Genomic DNA, 22,447 nt, shown 5'->3' with positions numbered 1-22,447 from the left:
CACTAAACATAGATAAAATTTTATACTTGAAGTTTGGTGTATTACTAAATAACTTTATATTTTATTGATTCTTATGTGAATTAATTTTTTATAGCAAATTAAATTATATGAGCATTTGCTATGACATTATTTATTATAATTTATATCATATATCTTATATTTAAAATTATAAAATATAATATTTAAATATATTTAGTGACCCACCGGTTCAACCACCCACCCACTGGTTGAACCAGTAACCCGTTGACCCACCTCGTTCACCGGGTTCCCTCCCGAGTTGGGTTTAATAACTATGGTTCACACATCAAGTCCACCAAAGTTGTTAGGTACGAGGAATTTCCGCTCTGGATGTTATACAAGGCATTCAAATGGTTTGCAAATGTGAATTAATATGCTTTACAACGTATAATTATTATTACGTGTATAATGTGTTGGATATAATATAATCACATTCGATTATGAAATTTTATGAATTTTTCTTCATCTTTTACATTAATTAAATGACAAATGGGCAAGATGGACGGAACAGTTTCGAGATATAAATCTACATCCAACTAGCCTATGAGATGAGCCATCTTGATATATAAATACATATATATATACTAGGAGGGGAATGCCCGCGTATCGGCCAATGTTTGGTGCTTATAGTTAAAGAAGATTTTACGGTAGTTCAAGCGAATATAAAAAAACTCACGCACATTGAGTAGCAAAATGAAGTAACAAAATATCTAATGTATACTAGGAAATGAAGAAGGAAATTATGCATGCTATCTTACTCAGTTCATATATTTTGAAACAAACACTTGTATATAAGTTTTTTATTAACAAAACTAAATGAACTTTAAACAGATACCCAAACGATTCAGAGAATGACAAACAAACAAAATGATTATCTACTTAAAGATGCATCTACACAATATTCTTGTTGATGAAAATAGCCAACTATGGAGGAGGCTTTTTTATCAAAGTAGCCAACATTCTTTTTGATCGAAACATATTCCAACAAAACCACACCATTTAAATTGTATATAACAACCAACTTTGTAGGGAAACAATAATATCAACATTAAATTGTGTTAAAAGAGTATCCAATTTTGGAATGAAAGCATTTAGCTAACAATAGAAATTACTATTTTACAAAGCAAATCATACCTTTAAAAAAAAAGAATGAAACCTCACCTCAAGTTGAACTACCAAGAATAACTTCATTAGAGAACCATATTGAAATCTAAAATACAATAGCAATACAAATAAGTATTTACCGGAAGATGAAAGGAACGTAACAGAAGAATGTGAAGGGACAAACATTTGAAGAATTGAAGTTGAAACTAATGCTCAATCATAAATTCCTTAATAAACCACATTGTCCTTGTTTTAATTGAAATGAAAATGACGTTTGAAGTTTTTCAAGTTATAATAGCAAAGTAATAGTAATAATTGATTCAAACCAAAATGAATGTCTCTGCAAGGATATTTAAGTAATTACACCAATAAAGAAGCAATTATGGGTTGTATCCATTGTAGAAAAGATGACCAAATAATCTCACATTCTCAAATTACCCACACCTTTGAACAAATCATTACTGCATCTTTTAGAATACAAGAACATTTTAGTAAATACAATAATGCACATGCTATCTAAAGTAGTACCCAATACTATAACTACATTTAAAACCGCCTCACAATCCCAAAATACCCCTATTCTTGCAGTTGAAATTCAAAGCCATTCTTTAATCAAAACTTATTCTTATATAGTATAAGGATATATGTTTTGGTCAAAGCCATTTTGATATTGGATAATGTAAACTACATAAGTCAACTCGAATCGGTGTAAATTGAGAAGTTGTCACACCTAACAATTAATCATTATAGCTGCTGCTCTAATTCTCCCTCTAACAGATGTTAGCAAGCGTGTAACATGCTAAGGGCATCAAATTCAATGGTCACAACTTACAATACAGTTGAAAGTGACATGTTTATGTAGGGCGACAAATAATTTGTGAAGGAAGGTATGTATTTACTTACACTCTATCAGGGTAGTCTATCCTTAAATGTCAAAAAAAAAAAAAGTTCACGGGACATCGTATGTTTCTTGCGTTAATTCTACAAAAAAAAATCAGTTTGTTGTGTCATACAAAAACCAGCTACTTTATGCAAGAAGAAGTGATATTAGAGTACCTGAGTTGTAAGATACTTCTGTTATCAAATTGAAGGGCCATTTGCCCGCAATACACGGCCCTCCATCCCCAAGAAACATGTGTGAAGAAGCTATTGGAAACTTGTGTCAGCAGCCTCTTCCTTCTCCTTTTGGTCCAATTGCTATGACAGTGTCCATTGTCTCAGAAAAAGCATAGCATCAAGAATTCACAGAATAGTGAGGCAAATAGCAGGGAGGATCCTAAAGATTTTTTTTCCCATCCCAACATCCCAAAATCCTCCCTGCCCTTCTCCAACATCTTACAAGATACTAATTTGATCACCACCTTTACAAAAGATAACTAGATCTTGGTTCTTCATGGTTTACCTTATACATCATAACCCAAAAGTTTCTCCCTCATAATTCATATATATTTGTTGAAAAATGAGTGATCCACGGCCGGGGGCCTGTCAGGTCATATTTGCTGTCAATCCCATTATTTCTATGAGTATGCAGGTTTCATGCATTCTTGTTATCTCTCACTTCTTTCACCTTTTGCTCAAGCCTTTAGGCCAACCAGGACCGGTTGCCCAAATTCTCGTAAGTATGTCATCTATAGGCATCGTATTTATTTTATGAATGAATGCATGTAATCGGCATTTTTGAGTTCAATTGATTGAGAATTGTTAAAATGTTTATAAAGCATTAGTAATTGACTGATTGAAGCATTGGCCGGGAAGTTTTGTTGTTAGTAGAGTTAATTCTGAAAAAAAGGCCATATCTTGATCACGGCTTTGGTTCATTTCTGTTGGAATTAACATAAGCCAGTATAATTAAGCTCCAAATTTAGGTGAAATGGCAAAAAATTTTCTAGTTTGAGATACAATGAGCTTTTTGATTTTGATTTCGTGCTAGAAAAACAATGTAGCTGTTGTCATGAACATTGTTGTAACGTGTACCTGTTGCATGTTTCTTCTCTGAACTGGATATCCAAGAAACAACCATGTTAATGGGGTTTTCTTTTTTTTTTTTGCCGGTTTTACTATTGGAGTTGTTAATTTACTATGTTTTTACAACGTTTAGAGAATTCATTGGCATGAACATCTGATTAGAGTAACTAAACTTTTCCACTTCTTAAGATACTTCGAAAAATCAAAATGATTAAATTTGTACATCTCCATCCCACTAAAAACGTTAAAGCTACTGCACCGGGTCGGATTGTGAATAATAGTCACTTGATATTAAGTGCCTATGATTTTCTGTTTCTGAGAGATACCTAATTTGTCAGATAATGATTTTTTCTTCTAGATAACAAGGTGCCAAGAATGAGGTGCTGTTTAAATTGTTCCTTTCCTTATTTGAGTGAAACCCCTATTGCATTATTTGATAAGACTCATATCTTACACTAGGTTCATTGCATTTGGTTTCATTGGACAGGCTGGGTTTGTGATAGGTCCCTCAGGGTTGTCGATGATCCCTAAAGTCAATGAATTCTTCTTTCCTTCCGTTGCTGGTGACTACTATGAAATAATGGCTATGCAAGCTAGAATAGTTATCATGTTCTTGATCGGGCTGGAGATGGATTTTCCTTATCTAATTCGTAACCTGCGTCCTGTGAGCATTATCGCTGGTAGCAGTTGCCTAATGTGTACATTCTTTGCAATCGCTATGACCTCCTTTATATATGATGTAACTGATTCCCATGACCATGCAGTAATTATGGGCACAATTATCACAGTAGTCTTAGCTAATACTTCCTCTCCTATTGTGGTCCGATTAGCAGCTGATTTGAAGATTTCAACATCAGATGTTGGGCGAATGGCCATATCCTCTTCCTTGCTTGGTGACTTTTATGCAGTGATATTGTTGGTTATAGTTACAGCGAGTAGGAAGCATTATTCAGGCATGAGGTGGGTATTACTAGGGATCCTATATTTCATCATTGTTATAGCAGTTATCATTCTCAATGTACATCTAGCAAAATGGCTTAACAGGAGGAATAGGAATCAGAAGTACCTTAGAAACACCGAAATACTTTGTCTGTTGGCAATTGTCTTTGTTACTGCCACGGGGCTTGAAACTATGGGATTCAGTAGCATAGTTGCTTGTTTCCTCATTGGACTAATGTTTCCTAGAGGAGGCAAAGCGACTCGTACATTGTTGATCAAGCTCACCTATGCGGTTCATAACTTTATACTTCCAGTTTACTTTGGCTACTCAGGTTTCAGGGCTGATTTGACTTCCATTGACTCTTTAGCCAAATTCTTTGTTGTTTTTGTGGTAATACTGTTGAGCTTTGGTGGCAAGATTACTGGCACACTTGCTGCTTGTTCCCACCTGAAGATTCCTTTGAATGAGGGAGTCCTCATAGCTTTTCTGATGAACTTGAAAGGTCATGTTGACATCTTGACAATAGGTATTGCAGCTCAAGATAGAGTAAGTTCTTTTAACACATACTTCCTTTTGTTCTTTTAACAGATATTTCCTATTACAGTGCATTTGTATCTGACAAATCCAAGCGGATTTTGACTAGTATTTTAGGAAAGCTAATGGCTTTTTTTCTCTATGCTTGCAATACATAAAGACCAATAGACCCTACTAATGACTAGTGATAAATTTCAGTCGTCCCTTGTTTATCTCCAGACAGGGAGGTATTTAAGGTGTGAAATAAACTTAATGGCTAATAGCTTGTAAAGATTGTCTTGAAGCTTTCATCAAGCTAGATTGCACCAAAGACATAAGTAGAGCTGGTTCAAAGAAAACGCGTGAGCCATTATTGCTTCCCTGTAAGCATAAAGAACAATCCACCCTCTCCTTTTAACGGATAGAGTGTGTTCAGATATTTCTCCGTCTGGTTGGGACCAAAACCACTATCTAATTTGAGATAACTTTCTTTTTTTTTTTTCTTTTGCAGAAGGCAAATCCTCTATTCTGCAACTTGATGATATCAGCCATTGTCCTCAACTCATTGATCTGGGGACTAATTATAACATTTATGGTAAGAAGAGAAAGTGATATCCTAGGATACAGGCACATAGCTTTTGAATCACAAAGTCCGGACTCTGAGCTACGACTACTGACCTGTGTTCATGGACCTCGGTCAGTAGGTACCATGGTAGGGCTAATTGCTGCATCAAAAAGTTCCGAAAGCATTCCTGTGGCTGCCCACCTGATGCACCTAATTGAGCTACCTGAGAAAACTAATACCAACTTGATGTATCACCAGAAAGAAATTGATGAGATTAGTGATGATGATGAGTACGGGGGTAATGACGTGGTAGAAATTAATGAGGCAGTAGATATATTTACTGCTGAGACAGGAATTATGATACATCAAGTTAAAGTGGTATCACCTTTAGTCAGCATGTATTCAGATGTGTGCGAATGGGCTGAAGATACAAGAGCATCTATCATTATCCTACCCTTCCACAAGTACCAGAGAATAGATGGAAAATTGGAGAGTGGAAAGGAAGGCTTAAGGACCACGAATCAGAAAATTCTTCGCCATGCCCCGTGCTCAGTTGCCATTCTTGTGGATCGAGGACTGACAGCTGGGGCCTCTCATGTGTCAGGCTCTGAATCTTTGCAGCATGTTGCAACTTTGTTTTTTGGTGGTCCTGATGATCGTGAGGCACTGGGATTTAGTAAACGTCTTGGCATGCATCATCATATAAACCTCACTATTATTAGATTTCTTCCAACACCTGCTAGAAGGGAACTTGTAGGTGTCAATTTTGATACCAAGGAGAAAGACATTTTGATGGCAATACCAGATAGCGAGAATGATGCAGATGCAGGAGTTTTGACTGACTTCTACAATAGGTAATCTTAAGCTTCATTCTGGTGCACTAATAACAATGCTGCTCTTCACATCCCTGGTAATTTTAGCGGACTAAATATTGGTTTATTATTCTACTTCACTAATCGATTTTGTTCTCTTGACTAATCATAATTTCAGTTTGTTTATGAACATAATTGTTCTCCACCTGTGTCGGTACTTGAAATAAACTCTGAGGTTTAGTAAGTTCATCAGCTTCGTTTCAGATACTTGCATGTCTTTCAATTGAATAGATGTTGAGCATAGTTCTATTTTTTTTGTTCATGTTGCCTCCACGGTTGAAAGTCTTGTCTGGTTTTCAAGAAATGCTTACATGTATAAAAGAATCTTCTTATCTGTTTTGTTCCCGATTAAAAATGACGAAAAATTTTTCACTGGTCATGGATAATGTATTGGGATTTTGCTGTTTGCTTTATTGTTATCACTTCAAGATAACGCTGATGAGTTGCTTTATATTACTCATGATTTCTATGGTATCCGACATTATTAGGTATGTAACTTCTGGACGAATAGGATATGTAGAGAAGTATGTCGAAAATGGTGCAGAAACCGCATCAGCTTTAAGGGACATGGCAGACATGTATGCAATGTTTATAGTAGGGAAGGGTGGGCGAGCGCAATCACCTCTAACAATTGGATTGAGTGACTGGGAAGAGTGTCCTGAGCTTGGTACAGTTGGTGATTTCTTGGCCTCTCCAGAGTTTGATCTCAGTGGTTCAGTTTTAGTTGTTCAACAATGCAGGCCCTCAAAGAGTGAGAAGAACGATCCTTAACAGTTGCTGATCAAGAGTTTGTCATGATGGACTACTTCTATCTACAGCTTTACCATATATTATGACATGAGTTGGAAGAAAGTTCTTGCAAGATTCTGTTCTAGAAGAATGAAGTCCAAACCATTGATGGTCATGGATGATGCTGAAACCAATTTGAATCCTCTTTTGGATGTCCATGACTCGGATTACACCGGATTCAGATTGCCATAGAGAAGAAGTTTTTGTAGCTGAAGAACAGGAACAGGACAGGACGCAATGAAAAGGAGGTTCTTATGGGATGTTGCCTTGCCATTGGGAGAGATGAGTGATCAGTGGTGTAGAATTTACTGTAAAGTATTAGCATGGTTTGCACTTTTTTTTTTTTTTTGGGTATTTTCTTCTTTTAAAGGATAGAATAGGACAAAGGCTAGGGTGCGAAGAGGTTAGTTCTTTTAATTTTGTACCGGGAGTCTAGAAGTAATACAAAGCCAAATTATTTTCTCCCCTTTCTAATCTTAGGCTACCAACTGAACTCTTTCAGACTCGTTAGGCAATCTGTTCCTAGAAGCTGTTAGATCCAAATTTTGTAATACACATTAACTGAGAGCTACAAAAATGCTCATGAAACAATGACATATTAAGCATCAAAAAGAGAAAAAAGAAAAGAAAAGAAACAATGACACATTAAGTGCTAACATTTCAGACTGTTCTGTGAAAATTTTTGATGTTTTATCCGGCTGCATTTTGTTTTCCATGCTGCTTTAAGTTTGGTATAGACATGGATAGGGTTTAGGAATAGTATCAAAATCAATCCACAGCAAACCTGCTGAACTTTTTTCAAGGGGAAAAAAATGAGGTACAAAAAAAAGAATGACTTGCTCTAACATGTCATTCTTAAAATACCTTGTTATGCTGGCATGACGAAGATGGCAATTCTAGGAATCAAAATTAAAGTCGTATTAAACTGAACTCCTTAAGTTTTGTCCCGTGACATCTAAACTTTCACTAACATTTCCCTTCTTCTTTTTTTTTTTTTTCATTAAAACGACAGTACGATAAAAGTGGATATTCAAAAATAATTCTCATAGGAATTTGGTACTTTGGACGTAGCTTCGATTGGATAATTGCCAACAATTGGAGAAGTACTTTTCATTTTCTGAACAATGTAATCCGTTTGGATTGCATTTTTTGGGAAGTTATTGGGGAAAAAATGATTATATATAATCATATAATCATTTTTTTCTATAGAACGTGAAATAAATGAGATAAAAAAAATGATTCAAAAATATGACAAGAAATATTATCACAGAAATCTAAAAATTTTTTTTCTACAAAAAGTACAATCCAAACAAGGAAAAACCTTTCTTAGTTCGATTTGTGCCACGGGAATTAACATCATTAGAGCCCCTTGGGGTCAGCTCAGCCGGTGAATTCTCGGGGGTATTTCTCGTGGGGCGCGGTTCGAGTCTGGCTTCACATATCGCCTGGGTGCTCTTGGGGGACGGGGTACTCCAGGTCTAGGGAGATTAGTTTGGTAAAACTGGAATACTTCCTGGGTTGACAAAAAAAAAAAAAAAAATTAACATCATTAGACATTGTCGCGTATAAATATTAAACAAGGCCACCCCTGGCCCTCCCTCCTCTCCCCTCCGGGAAAAAATGTTAATGCAAAATTGTTGGAACAAGGGAAAAAGGAAATTTGTTGGGTTGCAATTAATCATCGTACTTTTAATGTTACAATGACTAGTTTGCAATCACGTAATATGATTTAATCCGTCTCATATCACGCATGAAAGCATATGGTGCAAGTACTTGAAAAATGCAGGGAATGAAATGCATAAAGAAAACATGAAAAACAGCTGGTTGAAAGATTTGGGTAATTAAATATGTTACAAGTACCCTAAAATATCGATTCTTTGTACTTATTACGTTAGAAATGAAACATGACTTAGTATTAATACTAGTGAAAGTTAACATGGCATTTAACTATGCAAACCATCCAGTTTTTTCTTAACATTTTTATTTTTGCGCAAAAAATCAACTACTAGTATTCTTTTTTCAAATTTCGTTGTATACACCATTTTCCTATATATATGTATATGTTCATCCGGCCGATCGATCGATCGATATAGACCTAAAAGGTGCTTGGTCTATTGGGAGGCCTCCTAAGTCCAATTACAGAGAAGTTTGGAAATGCCAAATTTCCATTTTATATTGCTTCTTATATATTGTCCGCAGAAAAAATCCGTCGTGCATTTTCGTGTCCGTTTATCTGCACGAGTGTGGATGATACCGAGGTTGATCTGCCTGTGTTTTATCAGATGCTTTCTAGGATCGATGTGCGAAAAGTATTCCTGTCTGGCCTATTTAGGGGTTGGAAAAATGTCCCTGTTGATATTAACATCTTTGTTCATTTTTAACAGATTGTCCCCTACAAAATTACCGGAGAACACTGAAGCAAAGTTTACTAGTAAAAATTTAAGGGAGAGTATCCAAACACAAACCCAAAAACAGAATCAAAGACGCAGTTAAGCACACAAATGGATAAAGGGATGACGGGAACCATTTGGTTTCTGCTCTTAGGGTTGATTATTGCAGCTGATTTCGGCAGTGCAGAAGTGCCAGCCATTTTTATCTTTGGTGATTCAACTGCTGATGTTGGGACTAACAATTATTTGGAGGGCTGTAAAGCTGGAGCTGACAACCGTTTTTATGGAATTGATTACCCTCACTCGAAACCAACTGGGAGATTTAGCAATGGCTTTAACACCATTGATTTAGTTGGTAAAAATTGTTTTCGTGTCAATCCAATGACCATTAACGTTTGGCTAAATGATGAACTTCATGAATGATTTTTTCTTTTTTTTTTTTTTTGGGTCTTGATTGATTCAGTGAGGCAATTGGGTGATTTCGAGGAGAGCCCGCCAGCTTTTCTCTATCTGGTGCAGAACATGTCTTGTTTCAAAAGCAATATACTGCATGGTGTGAATTTTGCTTCTGGAGGATCTGGAATTTGCAGAGAAACTGGATCCAGGCCATTTGTAAGATTCTTGATTAATCCTTGATCTTATTCAGTTACGAACAAAGGCTAGCATGATTAGTCAGTCTACTTGAGTTCTTACACTTATCATGCGTAAAAACGAAGCTGGAAAGACGAGACGAGCATCACATCTCACTAACTAAATTTTGTTGCAAATGAACAGACAAATGTTGTCCCTCTAGGGAAACAAATTGAACAATTCGCAACAGTTCGTGGAAATATGACAGAATTGCTAGGTGAAGCTAAAACTGAATCTCTGCTGGCTAACTCCTTGTACATCATAAGCGTGGGAAGCAATGATCTACTTGAATATGTTCGCTACGACTTCAAGAACAAATCCTCACCCTCACTCCTCTCCAATCTCACCTTCGCTTAGACGCTTACCACAACCATCTTCAGGTCTTATATATATATAGTCTTATATATATATATATATATAGAAACACACACACACACCAACGTATGTAACATCATGTGTTAATTGATTCTGTCGAGATTACAGAACTTGTACAACTTGGGAGCTGGGAAATTCGGCATAGTGAGCGTACCGCCGATCGATCGAGTGCTCCCAGCGGTGCGGGTTTACACAGGGGGTACGTGCATGAAGCAACTGAACCGACTTGCTCAAGTATTCTACGCATCAACTCTCGACCTTTTGTGAAACTTCAGTTCTTCACTCGGTGGAGTGAAGTTTTCGCTTGGAAATGCGTACGTGATAGCCACGGATATTATCGGCAATCCTCTTTCACATGGTACAAAAAATATCATCTTCTGGATTTATGAACTGGTAGCATTATTTATATATTAATAATTATGCATAATAATTAATTAATAACTGGATTTAATTACTTAAATCAAATTGTTAAATATTAATTCAGGGTTTAAAAACGTAAAAGAGGCCTGCTGCGGGACAGGAGCCTTCAATGGAGAAGACAAATGCACCCCGAAATCCAAGCTTTGCCAGAAGCGAAAAGATTTCTTCTTCTGGAGCTGGAATCATCCCACTCAAAATGTTTCTTATTTGGCGGCCAATAAACTAGTTTATGGAGAGGCTGATGAGTATGTTACCCCTATCAACTTCAATCAGCTGGCTTCTATATAGAGATCAATGTTTCCATTAACCACCCCCTCTCTTCCTTCCCAAAATCCCCAAAAAAATCCAAAAAAATAAATGAATGAAGGAAGGAAATCGATGTTTCAGACAACATGTCAACTTACAATCCCCGGAGAGAGGAGTGCTGAAGGTAAAGGGTTTTACATGAAGATCTGCCTAGAATTATATATATATATATATATATATATATATATATATCCTCTCAACTGATAAGAAATTATCAGGCTTTGCCAACTCCTACTCTCAATTTGTTGTTATTGTCAACATTCGCTTTGATAGTAGCTGATGTTTCTGTTTACTACCGGTTGGAAGCAAAGCAATCTCGGTTCGAAGTTGTATTCTTCCCAAAAAGAGAAAAGAGAATTCTTGGTGAAAGATAAAAACGCAATTTCCTGGGTGGCTCGTAATCCATCCTGCCCTGTTTTTCTACCCATGGCGGGACTTTGAAGTAATTGTCGGTTTCGGAGCATACAACAAAAGTAGCAGACGAATGAAGTGGTGACAAACTATAATCGTAATTCTCCACTCATTCAGGAGTATTTCATTTGCTTGATTAATCTTAATTAACTAAGTTATTAACAGCAAAATAACCAGCAAATACTTGTACTTGATTTCCGCTCCTCATGTTATCGTAAATCTAAAACTATACATTGGACGAGGAAGCATAAATATTGTTGGGATGCCTCGAATCAAGTCTTCTACCTATGACGATTCGATTATATTGCGTTTTGCTGAGCTGTAACAAATATTTTTGTCACAAGATATTGCAAAAATAAAATTATAGTACTCAGTATCTAACGTATGCATGATCGTCCCGTTTTTTCTACGTTATTGCTTAACTGATCCGTTTACAATGCAATGCATCCCGTTTTTTCTACGTTATTGCTTAACTGATCCGTTTACAATGCAATGCATTCCCTTTGGCAATTGCCCAAGAAAATCCGAGTTAGGGTTTGGTTCATCGGTCAAAAATGCAATCGGCAAATTCAAGTCCTATATATTGACTTTTGTGCCTGCCTAAAGGATTAGATTAGCCTATATATCCCGAATCTGCCATCTTTTTTATTTTAGGGTAAAATACATAAAACCCCCATGTGATTAAGGAAATTGACACGAAACTTCTTCATTGTTTAAAAACTCCCACATAACCTTCTTGTGATTTGGACTAATTTGGAAAATGGACGGAAATCATCCAAATTAACGGCGCTTGAGATGCACTCGTGTATTAAGAGAGCTTCAAGTGACATTGTCAAGAACAATTTAGTATTTTGCAGTATTTTGTCATTTTTTTGTTTATTTTCCTTCTCCATTTCTTCCCTACTCGCAAATAAACTGGTCAATAACACCAAAATAGTCAATGACACTGGTGAACACTAATCATCATCAATACCGCCACTGATCACTAGTAGCTCCACCATCACCACCAATCACAACAACTCTAGATTGTGTCCTTTTCTAGATTGTGTGTGACGTCCATAGCATTTCAGCAGAAAGAAGAAATCTACCATTAGTTGTCATCTCCTATCGGACTGTCTTTTTTCAGAAGTGAATTCCCTTGCTGGGCTACTTGACTACGCTATTCTTGTGACAACATCAGGCACATTAGGAAGAGTTCTAGTCTTGAGACGGTTCAAGTACTGGAATGGGAGTTCCTGGTATGACGCCCTAAAGTAAAGAAGAAAATGACCCTCGGAGTCAATCGCTTCCTTAAGCCCGGAACATCCGCTTCTGCTTCCACTTTTCAGGAGAAAGGGAAGGATGCTAACTGTTGGGCTTCTATGAGTGGCGCTTTCGATTCCTCTAAGCTAAGAAGACGATCTTCAACACCAGAGATCCTAGGCCCAAGTACACTCTTCTAGGTATGAAAGCGCTTGGTTTTGTAAACAAGAAAAGAAGATTGGTTTGGGAAAGGAAGGAAAGGGGGTCCACCAGCAGATTATCTATGTGCAAATCGAGATGCGGTCCGGTTCGAGCATATCCAGTTTCATATCCATATCTCGCAGATCCTGATTCTTCGATTACATACCTATCAGCAGGAGCAGTACTTCCGAGCCAATCGAGAGCTTGTAGTTGCGGATCCTCCAGATCCCTAAGATGTAGTTGATCCCACGGACGCAGAGCATCAGAGCCGATTCACTAAGTGGATTACCCAGTTAAAGAACCGCCCCATCAGTTGAAACTCTTAATTTTATAAAACCCCGCACGCGCTAAAATGACTCAGACGAGAAAGAGACTGAGCAACCCAAGTCTTCAAAGAAAGTTGCTGCTTAGATTTGGGTTTTTAATTTTACAGAAGAACACATGAAAAAGTGTTGAATCTGGACTGGCGATGATAGAGATGTTGTTGAAAATAAAGATGGCGAGATGATGGCAGCAATGAAAGGGTGGTGTTGGTTGGATTGATGGGGCAAGGAAAGGAACGGAAAATCAAAGGGGAAAGGGAAAACAGGAAAAATGTTAAAAAAATGAAGAAACAAAAGCCCAGAACGTTCTGACATTCCCTCGAAGTAGGAGTGGGCGCGGGTCGGGTAGCCGCCCCATTCACCATTTGGCTAATCCGACCTGCACCTTGCGGGTCAGCTATTTTCTGACCCTTACCCGCCCTGCATATCAGCGGGTACCCTATAACGGGTACCCACTAAAATAGGATCGGATCAGCGGGTACCCGTCCCGTCCCGTTTATCATTTAATTTTTTTAAAAAATGATTTATACTAATTTAATTTTATATTTTACACATTTATCTAAGATTTAATAATTTTTTTTTAAAAAAAGGTTTCCCACCAAGAAACAAGCATATGAAGAGAATATAAGATAAAGAAAAAAAATTAAACGAATTCAAAATTAATAAAAATTTGAAATAAGTAGCACAATTTTTAATATATATGTTCCACATTAATTAAACTTTTTTCTATAAAATATAAAATCTTGGCCTTTACAAATGAATCTTATAAATAAACTATAGTCTCTCATATTTGTAATACAATTTGTTCAATAAAATTATTTTTTTAGTTCTAACTTATTATTTTATAGTGTGTGTATAAAAATAAAAATAAAAAAAAAATATATATATATATATATGTAGGGCGGATCGGGTACCCGCGGATTTTTAATTATGTGATCCTAACCTGCCCCGCATTTTAGCAGATACCTGACTCTCTTTTGACCCGATCAAATAATAAAAATCGAATATCCTAATTTTCGGATCGGATCGGATTGGATATGACGGGATTCCGGATTAGCGGATAATTTTGCCCATCCCCACCTTGAAGAAGATGATACATCTTATAAAATTTCAAAATAAGCCCCTTAGTTCTACCTTTGTTTCAAATGAAGGAAGAAAGTTTTTAAAACTTTAATTGAGCCTTGAGTTAAACTTCGATTCAGTTTGTAAATAGGGTTAATATAGGAAATTTACATCTTTCTGTCAATTTGGATGATTTCCGTCCATTTTTCAAATTAGTCCAAAGTACAAGGAGGTTATGTGGGAGTTTTTAAACAATGAAGAAGTTTCGTGTCAATTTCCTTAATCACAGGGGGATTTTATGTATTTTACCCTTTATTTTATTTTCTTTTTCATATCAGGAATATAAATATCCAGGGGGAAATTCTTAGCTAGTGCGGGCATGACAGGAAGATACAAAGCCATGTATCTAACGCTCAGTGAGATCAACTGCGGGACCTAAACTTGTTCTTTCCCTGGAAAAGAACTTGTAACGGTTGAGTAAAAAGAAATAAATTTGTAACGCCCACTGCCCAACTTTCACATGCGGCACACTTCATTGCATCATTCGGCCCAGAGAGAGAGAGAGAGAGAGAGAGAGAGAGAGGCGTCTAAATGGACTAGTAGTACTGTAACTACAGGAGTTGGAGGACGGTAGTTGGGGGTTCCAAATAATGGCAAGGAGACGATATTTCTAGGTTGGACATAAATGACAAAGAATGCTAGGGACCAAAAACTCTGAAAAGGGCGCAATCAAGTCGAACTTAAATTAAATAACTTGCGAGAATATTCTATCAAAATTTGAGTTCGATCTCGGCCATGCAAGCTTGAGTTCAAGCCATTCAAACTGTTTCTTGAGTTTGAATTCAATTTCAACTTTAATATATGAAGTTTCAAGTTTGACTTCGACTTTAATATATGAAGTTCTCATCAAGTTCAATTGAAATTCGCACACATATATTTAAAAAATTTTAATTATTAATATAAAACATCTATCTTGTTCCTTGTTTAAACTTGATTGAATTCAATTAAACTAAATTGAACTAGAATTGAGCTTGACGTGATTCGGGTTCGAACTCGAGCTCAAATAATGCACTATTCAAACTAAACTCAACTCGATGATACCCGTACCCTATATACAGTTGAGGCAGTGCTCAATTAACGCAGGGAGAAGGTGATAATTGTGGTGAGTTTGGCCACTTTGCTTGAAAAAACTCGGGGTCTGTTAAGGAGCATTGCAGTTAATTTTGCGTCCTGGACTGGTTGAAGGCGGCCCCAAATGCCAATCAATGCAGTAGTAGATTTTCTATCTTGAGGTTTTCCTTCCATGGCACATGGATTTTTAAGCATTTTTGTTAAAATAAAGTGGTAGTTGCAAAGAAATGTTTTGCACGGGAAGTGATGATCACCACTAATATTTCGACCATACCTACTCTCATTGAGACATCTGTACAACTACACAAAACACGCAAATCATTGAAGGCGATGACAACTCCTCATCAGAAAACGGACCAAAAAGGCAAAAGCGAAAAAGGCTAAAACTTAACCAAAAAAAAAAAAGATCATCGCCCTCCTATGCTAAAGAATACTAAAAGTTCTCTTTTTTTTTTTGCCCTTCATCTATCTCACAATAATATTTATGTTTAGACACAGAATGTCGGCTGGCCAGTTTATTATCAGGCAATGCACCTCATGGAGTAAACATCGAAAGCAGAATCGGATTGGATGAGAGAACAACGGGGCCTCGGATGCTCAATCTCCAGGCAATATTCAATCGTCGGACGGAGCTCCAAGTGTCGATCATGATCTTGAACAAATTCAGGGATCTCAATTTGATTCCGCCTCACATGTTGGCGGAGATAAGTCAGCCAACTTATGTACTTGAATTTCCCGTACAACCTAAGATTGATAGAGGGGGAAAAAAACACACTCATTAGATGCGCCCCAAAATTGAAAAAGAAAAAGGGAGTGGATTAATATGCTAAATTTGGAAAGGGTCACCAAAAATGCGTTTGAAAAAAAAACGTGCGTGATTTGATTTGAGAGAGAGAGTCCACAGAATTTTGGACCGCCACAGTTAGCAGCGTACGGAAAAAACTGCAGAAATTTTTTTGTTTTTGTTTTTAAGAGACGAGTTTTTACCCTCCGGTGAGGATGAAGCGGCCGAAGGTGGCGAGGAAGAGCCTGGAGTGAAGGCCAGGATGGACGAAATAAACAGCCTGAAGATTATTCCGAACTTTGACCGGAATAGCGTCGTTGATTGATTTGAGAGCAGAGATTCCGGGGAAGTTCTCTTTTTTCTCCACGCGGGCGTTGAAATACACGATGGAGAAGGGCTCCTCTTCCAGCTCAGGAAAGATATACTTCTCCAAGTACTTTTTCACGCTTTCAACACTCACAACCTTAGCTGCAAATTCAGAAGGGGAAACCAAAACCAAAACCAAAACCAAAAAAAGAAAAAAGAAAAACATCAATAAACAGAAAAAGAACAGAGCATGTAGGATTGACAATTCAAATTGCACAAGCGTTTCATATACGAATGATTTACCAGGGAAGTGTTTGCCGACGATGCGGAGGATTTTGCGCTGGTCATTATCCCGTCCGCGGATCTCGAAGAGGTCGAGGTGTTGGATGTGTTCCACAGCTTGATCGATTTCTAGAGGCATCTTTTTATTTTTCTCCGTTTGTTTCTGCAGAGTGAAGGGGAGAGGGGGCGATGGAGCGCTTAAATAGTACTTACTACTAGCGAGTAGTAGGAGTGAGACAGGCGGGAAAGGATCAAGGATGAGGCGGGACGATGATGATGATGGCGAGAGGGCCCAAAGCGAAAGAGAAAGAGGGTCGGAGACTCGGAGTGGGGTCGGCTGGAGGAGGATCAGGACGTCAGGATTAGGATCCTGGTGGGGGGAGGGAGGGAATATTCTCAAGAATCTTCGGTTTCTTTGGGTGTGCAGTGGGATGACTTGTGAGTGAATTATGGGAACGGCTCCCTCGCCCGTGGGCTACTCTCACTCGTCCTTGTAGTCTGTGTATTTCCCTTGGGGTGTTATTGTCAACGGGGCAGGTTTTGGTTGGAGCTGGGAAACCCGCCCCGTCGCCCCGTCTAAAATCTCTCCTTCCACAGTTCCACTCCCTCGCTTCCTTATGCAATATCCTCCCAAAAATATGCCATTACGGGGGTCTCCGTAATTGGCTGATTATAATATTATTTTTTTTATTTTTGACATTATTTATCTACATAGTGTATAATATCAATAACAATTATGTAAATCATTCTTTTAGAATTTAACTAAATATTTATAGTGTGTTTGGATTGCATTTTCCGTCATTTTTCATAGAAAATTTACTGTAGCGATTTGATATATGTGAGGGAAAAAGGTGATAGGAAAATGTGATCACGAAAAACGATAATATTTTCTGACGGAAACAAGCAATCCAAACACACCCTAATGTGAAATCAAGGTTAAAAACCTATTTGATCTTTTGAATTTACGATCATAAGTTTAATAGCAATGTCACATTTGTTTTCATCATATGAAAAAATTCAGGTAAATTAAAAATAACCAAATCATTATTTTATCATACAAATTATGATACTTTTTCTTTTTTTTGAAATTATAATATATATATATATATATATATACATATATATATATGGTATGTTTTTGGTTTCATGGATGTGGATGATTACAAAATCTAGAGTAATAATTATTCTTTTTCTTTTTTACAACCAAATTAGGAGCTTGATTCCACATATCTACCTGACATAGAGTGCCAAAAAGGGAAAGTACTTACTTCTTGCTAATTGGAAGTCTAATCATCCTAGGAATTCAATTGTGAACCGCCTTGCATGCAGCTGTAGCTGGGAGCTCAACCACAACAAGAGGAATTGTCTACATCCCACATCGACTTGGTATAGGAGACGCAAGAGAGCAGCGTGCTATAAAAGGCGGCCTGGGGACTCCGTCCTCTGCATCTTTGCGCTTGGGGCAATGACGCAGCTAGTGAGGTTCTAACCGAGGCGCGTCTATTGCTGGTTGAAAACTATTTCCAAACCCCCTCTTTGGCCTGGGTTTGGCCTAGGCCATCGAGAATTTCTGGAAGGGCTCCCTTCGGGGTAAAGCCCTACAATCCTAGTTTAAATTTTTCTTCGGAAGATTAATAAGGTATGTTTGATTACCTGAAAGTGCAATCTCACCCGTTGATGTTTATTTAGTCTTCAAGAGGAAAGCTAAACAATGTTGAGAAAGTTCAAATTCCGAGTTTGCGTACGATCAACTGCAGATACTGTCACATTGGTTGCCATCGAGTAATTATAGCACTCGACTGGATTCGAATTATGGGTGCTTTGCTGCTGATACGAATGCTATCACGCATATGCAGTTAATTGACTAAACTCAAACCTCTAATCATCACAAGATCATCGTAACATTGCCACTTCTCAAACTAAAAAATTCTTGTTTTACATCCGTTAGCAACAAAAAGGAAACGGGAGCCCATTTCAGCTATTTTTCAGTTGCTAGAAAAAGCTAGGCAAGCAAGAAGTATTTAGAGTATTTATCCCCAGTGCAAATTAACACGCCGAGATCTAATGCTCGTACTACGAAGTATCAGGTTCAGATCTTCCCTTCAGAATTTGATACCCACAGAGAAAACCTAGCAGGGTTCTCTAAATCTGATGTTTACTCAATCGCTTTTTCCAGGATTTTCAGAAGCTGCAAGCTCCACTCGTCTGAATACAGGAGAGTATCTATGGTGGCGAATGATGCTGATTAGAACAAAAGTATTAGCAGCCAAGAACAACACGCTTGCCAACCAGAGCTGAATGAAGACGTTCTTGCCTTTGAACTCGAGCAAGTAACCCCACATCAGCCAATGGGTTTGAGCTCCCATCCACAACAGAGTGCTGCCTAAGCCTTTCCACTTAAGCTTCATATTACTCCACGGCACTATGAGAGGCAATAGACAGAAGAACCAGACAAAGTATTGTGCTGTCATGACCTGCATAACAATAACCAAACAAAATGATTCTTTGAAAAGAGGAATTATTCTGCTACTGACATTTTACAGCTTAACCAACACTATCTTGAAGTATGGGAAATATGATGATAAGCATAATTCACCAACCTTATTGAATGCCACAAATGCAAGTGTCTGGACAAAGAAACAGAATGGAAAATCCTGTGAAAATTGGAAAATGAGTACCAACTGCACTATAATTTGGGGAAGAAAAGATATGAGCTTTTCCGTGGTAGTAAATTCACGTTCATAATGGAGATATAGATGGTAAAAGTATATAGAGAAGTTGTGTCTTGGGTCTGTGCGTGTGAGATGATATAGCAGTGCTTCGTGCAAGAACTGCCAGCCATACAAATAAAAGGCAAATCCAGTACAGATGAAGAACATAAATCCAGAAAGCAGACCAAAGACAATTCTCCTCCATGTAAACGAACTTGTCACAATTAACCAAATGGAGTTTTGATCAGTAACTTTGGTGCTGAATGAGCTCTGGGAGAACTGTTTTCCCCCGGGAACCCAAGATATAAGGTTAGGCTTCTTCCCAAATTTGAAGCAAAGAGGATCAAGCACCAAGATTATTGGAAGTGCATAAATTATGGGATAGATTCTCAGGTGGACAACAAGTCCATACCAGACTGCAGCTTGACATATGTTACCTGCATGCCAAGAGGGAATAGCTTGTGTGTTAGAGATGCCAAATTTTTAAAATTCTAAGTTTCAAATACTGTAAGCATTATCCAAATAGGAAGAAATTCCAATTCTGTCTTTAATGTTTATTTATTAGTAGGTAAATCATAAGTTGCTTACAAATAAAAAGAAAAAAGTAAAAGCACGTGTCGGAAAACAACATAATTGCATATAAGTTAGATGGTTTACCATTCATGAGACAGTGAATGATCCACAGGATCATGGCACAAACAATGGGCTCACAGTTCCCACGAGTTCCAATGGTAAAGGTGAATGGGTTAAAAAACCATATCATGGTTGCGTAGGTGCATAGTTTTGCAGGAACCCCACGTAGCTTCAAAATGGCATGTATAAACAAACCGACAAGTAGATCTGCCATGTGAAGATGACATAAGTTTCAGGTATATGGCAATTGATTAAACATAGCATGCAACAAGAATAAATGACACATAATATCTATTTCCGAACTCAAGAAAACCATCAGCTTAGGTGTTTTGGCCTGCTAATGATATTTCAAAAATCTGAAAGAAGAAATTTATGCGATTTGTGCGAGAGAACCAATTGCATTGAAAAAGCATTCCATTTCTAATCTAAACATGCAATATATCAGTGTTCCATTACTTTCAACTCTTACCTTGTCAAAACATGCTTAAAGAGTTTATGGCCAAAGCTTGGGCAACAATCTTTTACCATAAAAAAGGACCATTTTTCGATGAATCACCAACAAAATGAAATAAGATATGTAATTTATACAATAAACAGCAACTGACTATAGCTCAAGATTCCAGATAGTAGCACAAGACAAACAAATAAATCTAGTTACATAGATCAACTTATGTACTGATTTGAAATTAAGCTGAAAAAGAGTCGATGAGTCGATCACCATCAATCATATTCCACTTGTTATTGTTATCTAACCAATGTTATATGTGGAGTTCATCAAATTAATTGACATATTGTACCTGAAGCTGAGAAGAGAAACTTTCCCCATGAAGGATGTATAAAGGAATTCGGGATAAGGAGAAATGCTATGAGAGGTGAATAGCGATATGTCGATCTTTCATACGGAGACCTTCCCGATGCCATTAAAGAAGCAGCATCAGAGAAGACAAGGTAGTCAACATCAGTGTATCTAACCTCCATATGGTTGTCTTGCCATTCTCCATAAATAATTAAAAAGATACGAAGAAATGCCGAGAACAGGAGCAACGAGCGAAAATTGATTGCCACCATTCTTATAGAAACACCACTCGAAGAAACTATCCCTTTCAGTATCACATACAGTCACTGCTCATTGACTAATTATATACTCTTCATTGTCAAGCATTCCACATGCTGGAACTAGTGCTCAACTGCTTGAGTAAATTTTGTTCGACTGCATCTGCTAGGCAGTACAAAATCAGCATGAGTTGCAAAGACACGGCAGCATTTATTTATTTTTAGAGTAAATGAAGAGATGTAAAAACATAATTTGCGAGCATAAAGATCAACACTTTATAATAAAAGGATAGCATAATGCAAAAACAGCACGCTCTATAAATGTGAAACCAAAACACTACCAGCTCGAGTGGAGCATAAGAAAAACAATGCCATATCGGCATTTTGTCAGATGGGTCATACGCAAGCAATCACGTAACCAAAACTTAGTACCGAATGAAAACTAAAGGCATCTCAATCATTGCAAGTAGAACAAAACGTGACCTTCAAAGCAGAAAGAAGCTACAAGCTCAAGTTTGAAATTATTAGTATTATTTTTTTTTTTTGGAGAAGCATTGATTAGACGACAATGACATTAACGTAGGAAGCAAATGCAAGTACCAAATAAGTAATAACCAGCTTCTGGGAAAAAAAATCGTACCTTTATATTTCTTGACTTGGTATGGAAAGGGCATCCCGGACACATGGAATGAGATCTGCCATTCTTAGCCTGAATTGACCCTCAGAAGTAAGCTAAAGTTGAAAAAACGACGTCGTTGCTAGTTTCGCCCTGACTTGCTCGTAACACGTCGTTTTGGTTAAATAGTTATGCATTTCCGGCGACAGCTGGGAAATGTTCCGGGTTAGAGTTCCGAGCATGGAATGGCTAATAGGTTTTCAATTTTCAGGAAAATAGCGGCCCTGGGAAGAACGGATTGAAGGCGTTGTCTGTATGGAGCGGAAAATGTCGCGTTTTTAGCATCGAGGGAAAAGTTCTAGCTCTAGCGTTATTCAAATCCCACGCCTCCAAATACCCCAAGAGAGAGAGAGAGAGAGAGCTGAAGAAAGCGTGGTCGATATATTAGCCTTAACCTGCTGGCAATACGACGGCAGTCTCAATATGCCACAGTTTGCATCCTATATCAAGACCTCCCTCTTTTAAGCTTATTTGCCTCCTCTTTTCTCATCCTCCCTAATGTTAATCTGGTGGGTAAGACGATAGCTGGTATGAGATTTTCAATTTGTTTAGGGTCATCATGTTCTGTTTTGCCTTTGAACACCACGTAACCTTTTGCAATAAAGTGTACAACATCAATTCTTTATTATCTTAAAGGAGGCCCTAGGAAGCTAAAGTCGAGAGCGAGATTTGATCATACAGCACTACTAACGTGTCACTATTGATTTTATCACAAGATGAATCGTGTTTGGATAGAGATTTTTTA

The 22,447-nt window shown here is 37.5% G+C and overlaps 4 protein-coding genes and 1 non-coding gene across 7 annotated transcripts; 3 read left to right on the top strand and 2 right to left on the bottom strand.

Moving 5' to 3' along the window:
* The first annotated feature begins 2,021 nt into the window (after positions 1-2,021).
* On the top strand, positions 2,022-7,240 carry LOC113698268 (cation/H(+) antiporter 2-like). 3 transcript variants are annotated; one of them, XM_072057769.1, is made up of 5 exons: positions 2,022-2,737; positions 3,575-3,767; positions 3,921-4,573; positions 5,052-5,959; positions 6,466-7,240. In XM_072057769.1, exons 1-5 carry the CDS (start codon positions 2,582-2,584, stop codon positions 6,746-6,748), a joined length of 2,193 nt encoding a protein of 730 aa, XP_071913870.1. In that variant the 5' UTR covers positions 2,022-2,581; the 3' UTR covers positions 6,749-7,240. The 3 variants fall into 3 exon arrangements, with proteins under 3 accessions (XP_071913870.1, XP_027073830.1, XP_027073831.1); XM_027218029.2 differs by having other exon boundaries at positions 3,575-4,573; XM_027218030.2 differs by having other exon boundaries at positions 2,614-2,741; positions 3,575-4,573.
* A 2,039-nt stretch (positions 7,241-9,279) lies between these two features.
* On the top strand, positions 9,280-10,143 carry LOC113699473 (GDSL esterase/lipase At4g28780-like). The gene is made up of 3 exons (XM_027219843.1): positions 9,280-9,511; positions 9,620-9,768; positions 9,931-10,143. Exons 1-3 carry the CDS (start codon positions 9,280-9,282, stop codon positions 10,141-10,143), a joined length of 594 nt encoding a protein of 197 aa, XP_027075644.1.
* Positions 10,144-15,487: 5,344 nt separating this feature from the next.
* Positions 15,488-17,122, bottom strand: LOC113698298 (uncharacterized). Its single transcript, XM_027218075.2, has 3 exons — positions 16,651-17,122; positions 16,245-16,509; positions 15,488-16,001 (listed from the first exon to the last, which is right to left on the bottom strand). The coding sequence occupies exons 1-3, from the start codon at positions 16,766-16,768 to the stop codon at positions 15,779-15,781; spliced, it is 606 nt and encodes a 201-aa protein (XP_027073876.1). The 5' UTR covers positions 16,769-17,122; the 3' UTR covers positions 15,488-15,778.
* A 954-nt stretch (positions 17,123-18,076) lies between these two features.
* Positions 18,077-18,227, top strand: LOC113700246 (U4 spliceosomal RNA). The gene has a single exon (XR_003450590.1). It is a non-coding gene; the product is annotated as a U4 spliceosomal RNA (small nuclear RNA).
* A 281-nt stretch (positions 18,228-18,508) lies between these two features.
* On the bottom strand, positions 18,509-22,267 carry LOC113698285 (GPI mannosyltransferase 1-like). Its single transcript, XM_027218053.2, has 5 exons — positions 21,667-22,267; positions 20,771-21,189; positions 19,998-20,180; positions 19,230-19,777; positions 18,509-19,103 (listed from the first exon to the last, which is right to left on the bottom strand). The coding sequence occupies exons 2-5, from the start codon at positions 21,039-21,041 to the stop codon at positions 18,789-18,791; spliced, it is 1,317 nt and encodes a 438-aa protein (XP_027073854.1). The 5' UTR covers positions 21,042-21,189; positions 21,667-22,267; the 3' UTR covers positions 18,509-18,788.
* Positions 22,268-22,447: the final 180 nt, after the last annotated feature.

This window comes from Coffea arabica, chromosome 7c, assembly GCF_036785885.1.
Source record: "Coffea arabica cultivar ET-39 chromosome 7c, Coffea Arabica ET-39 HiFi, whole genome shotgun sequence".
In the NCBI taxonomy this organism is placed as follows: Eukaryota; Viridiplantae; Streptophyta; class Magnoliopsida; order Gentianales; family Rubiaceae; genus Coffea; species Coffea arabica.
This window is presented reverse-complemented; position numbering and strand designations above follow the sequence as displayed.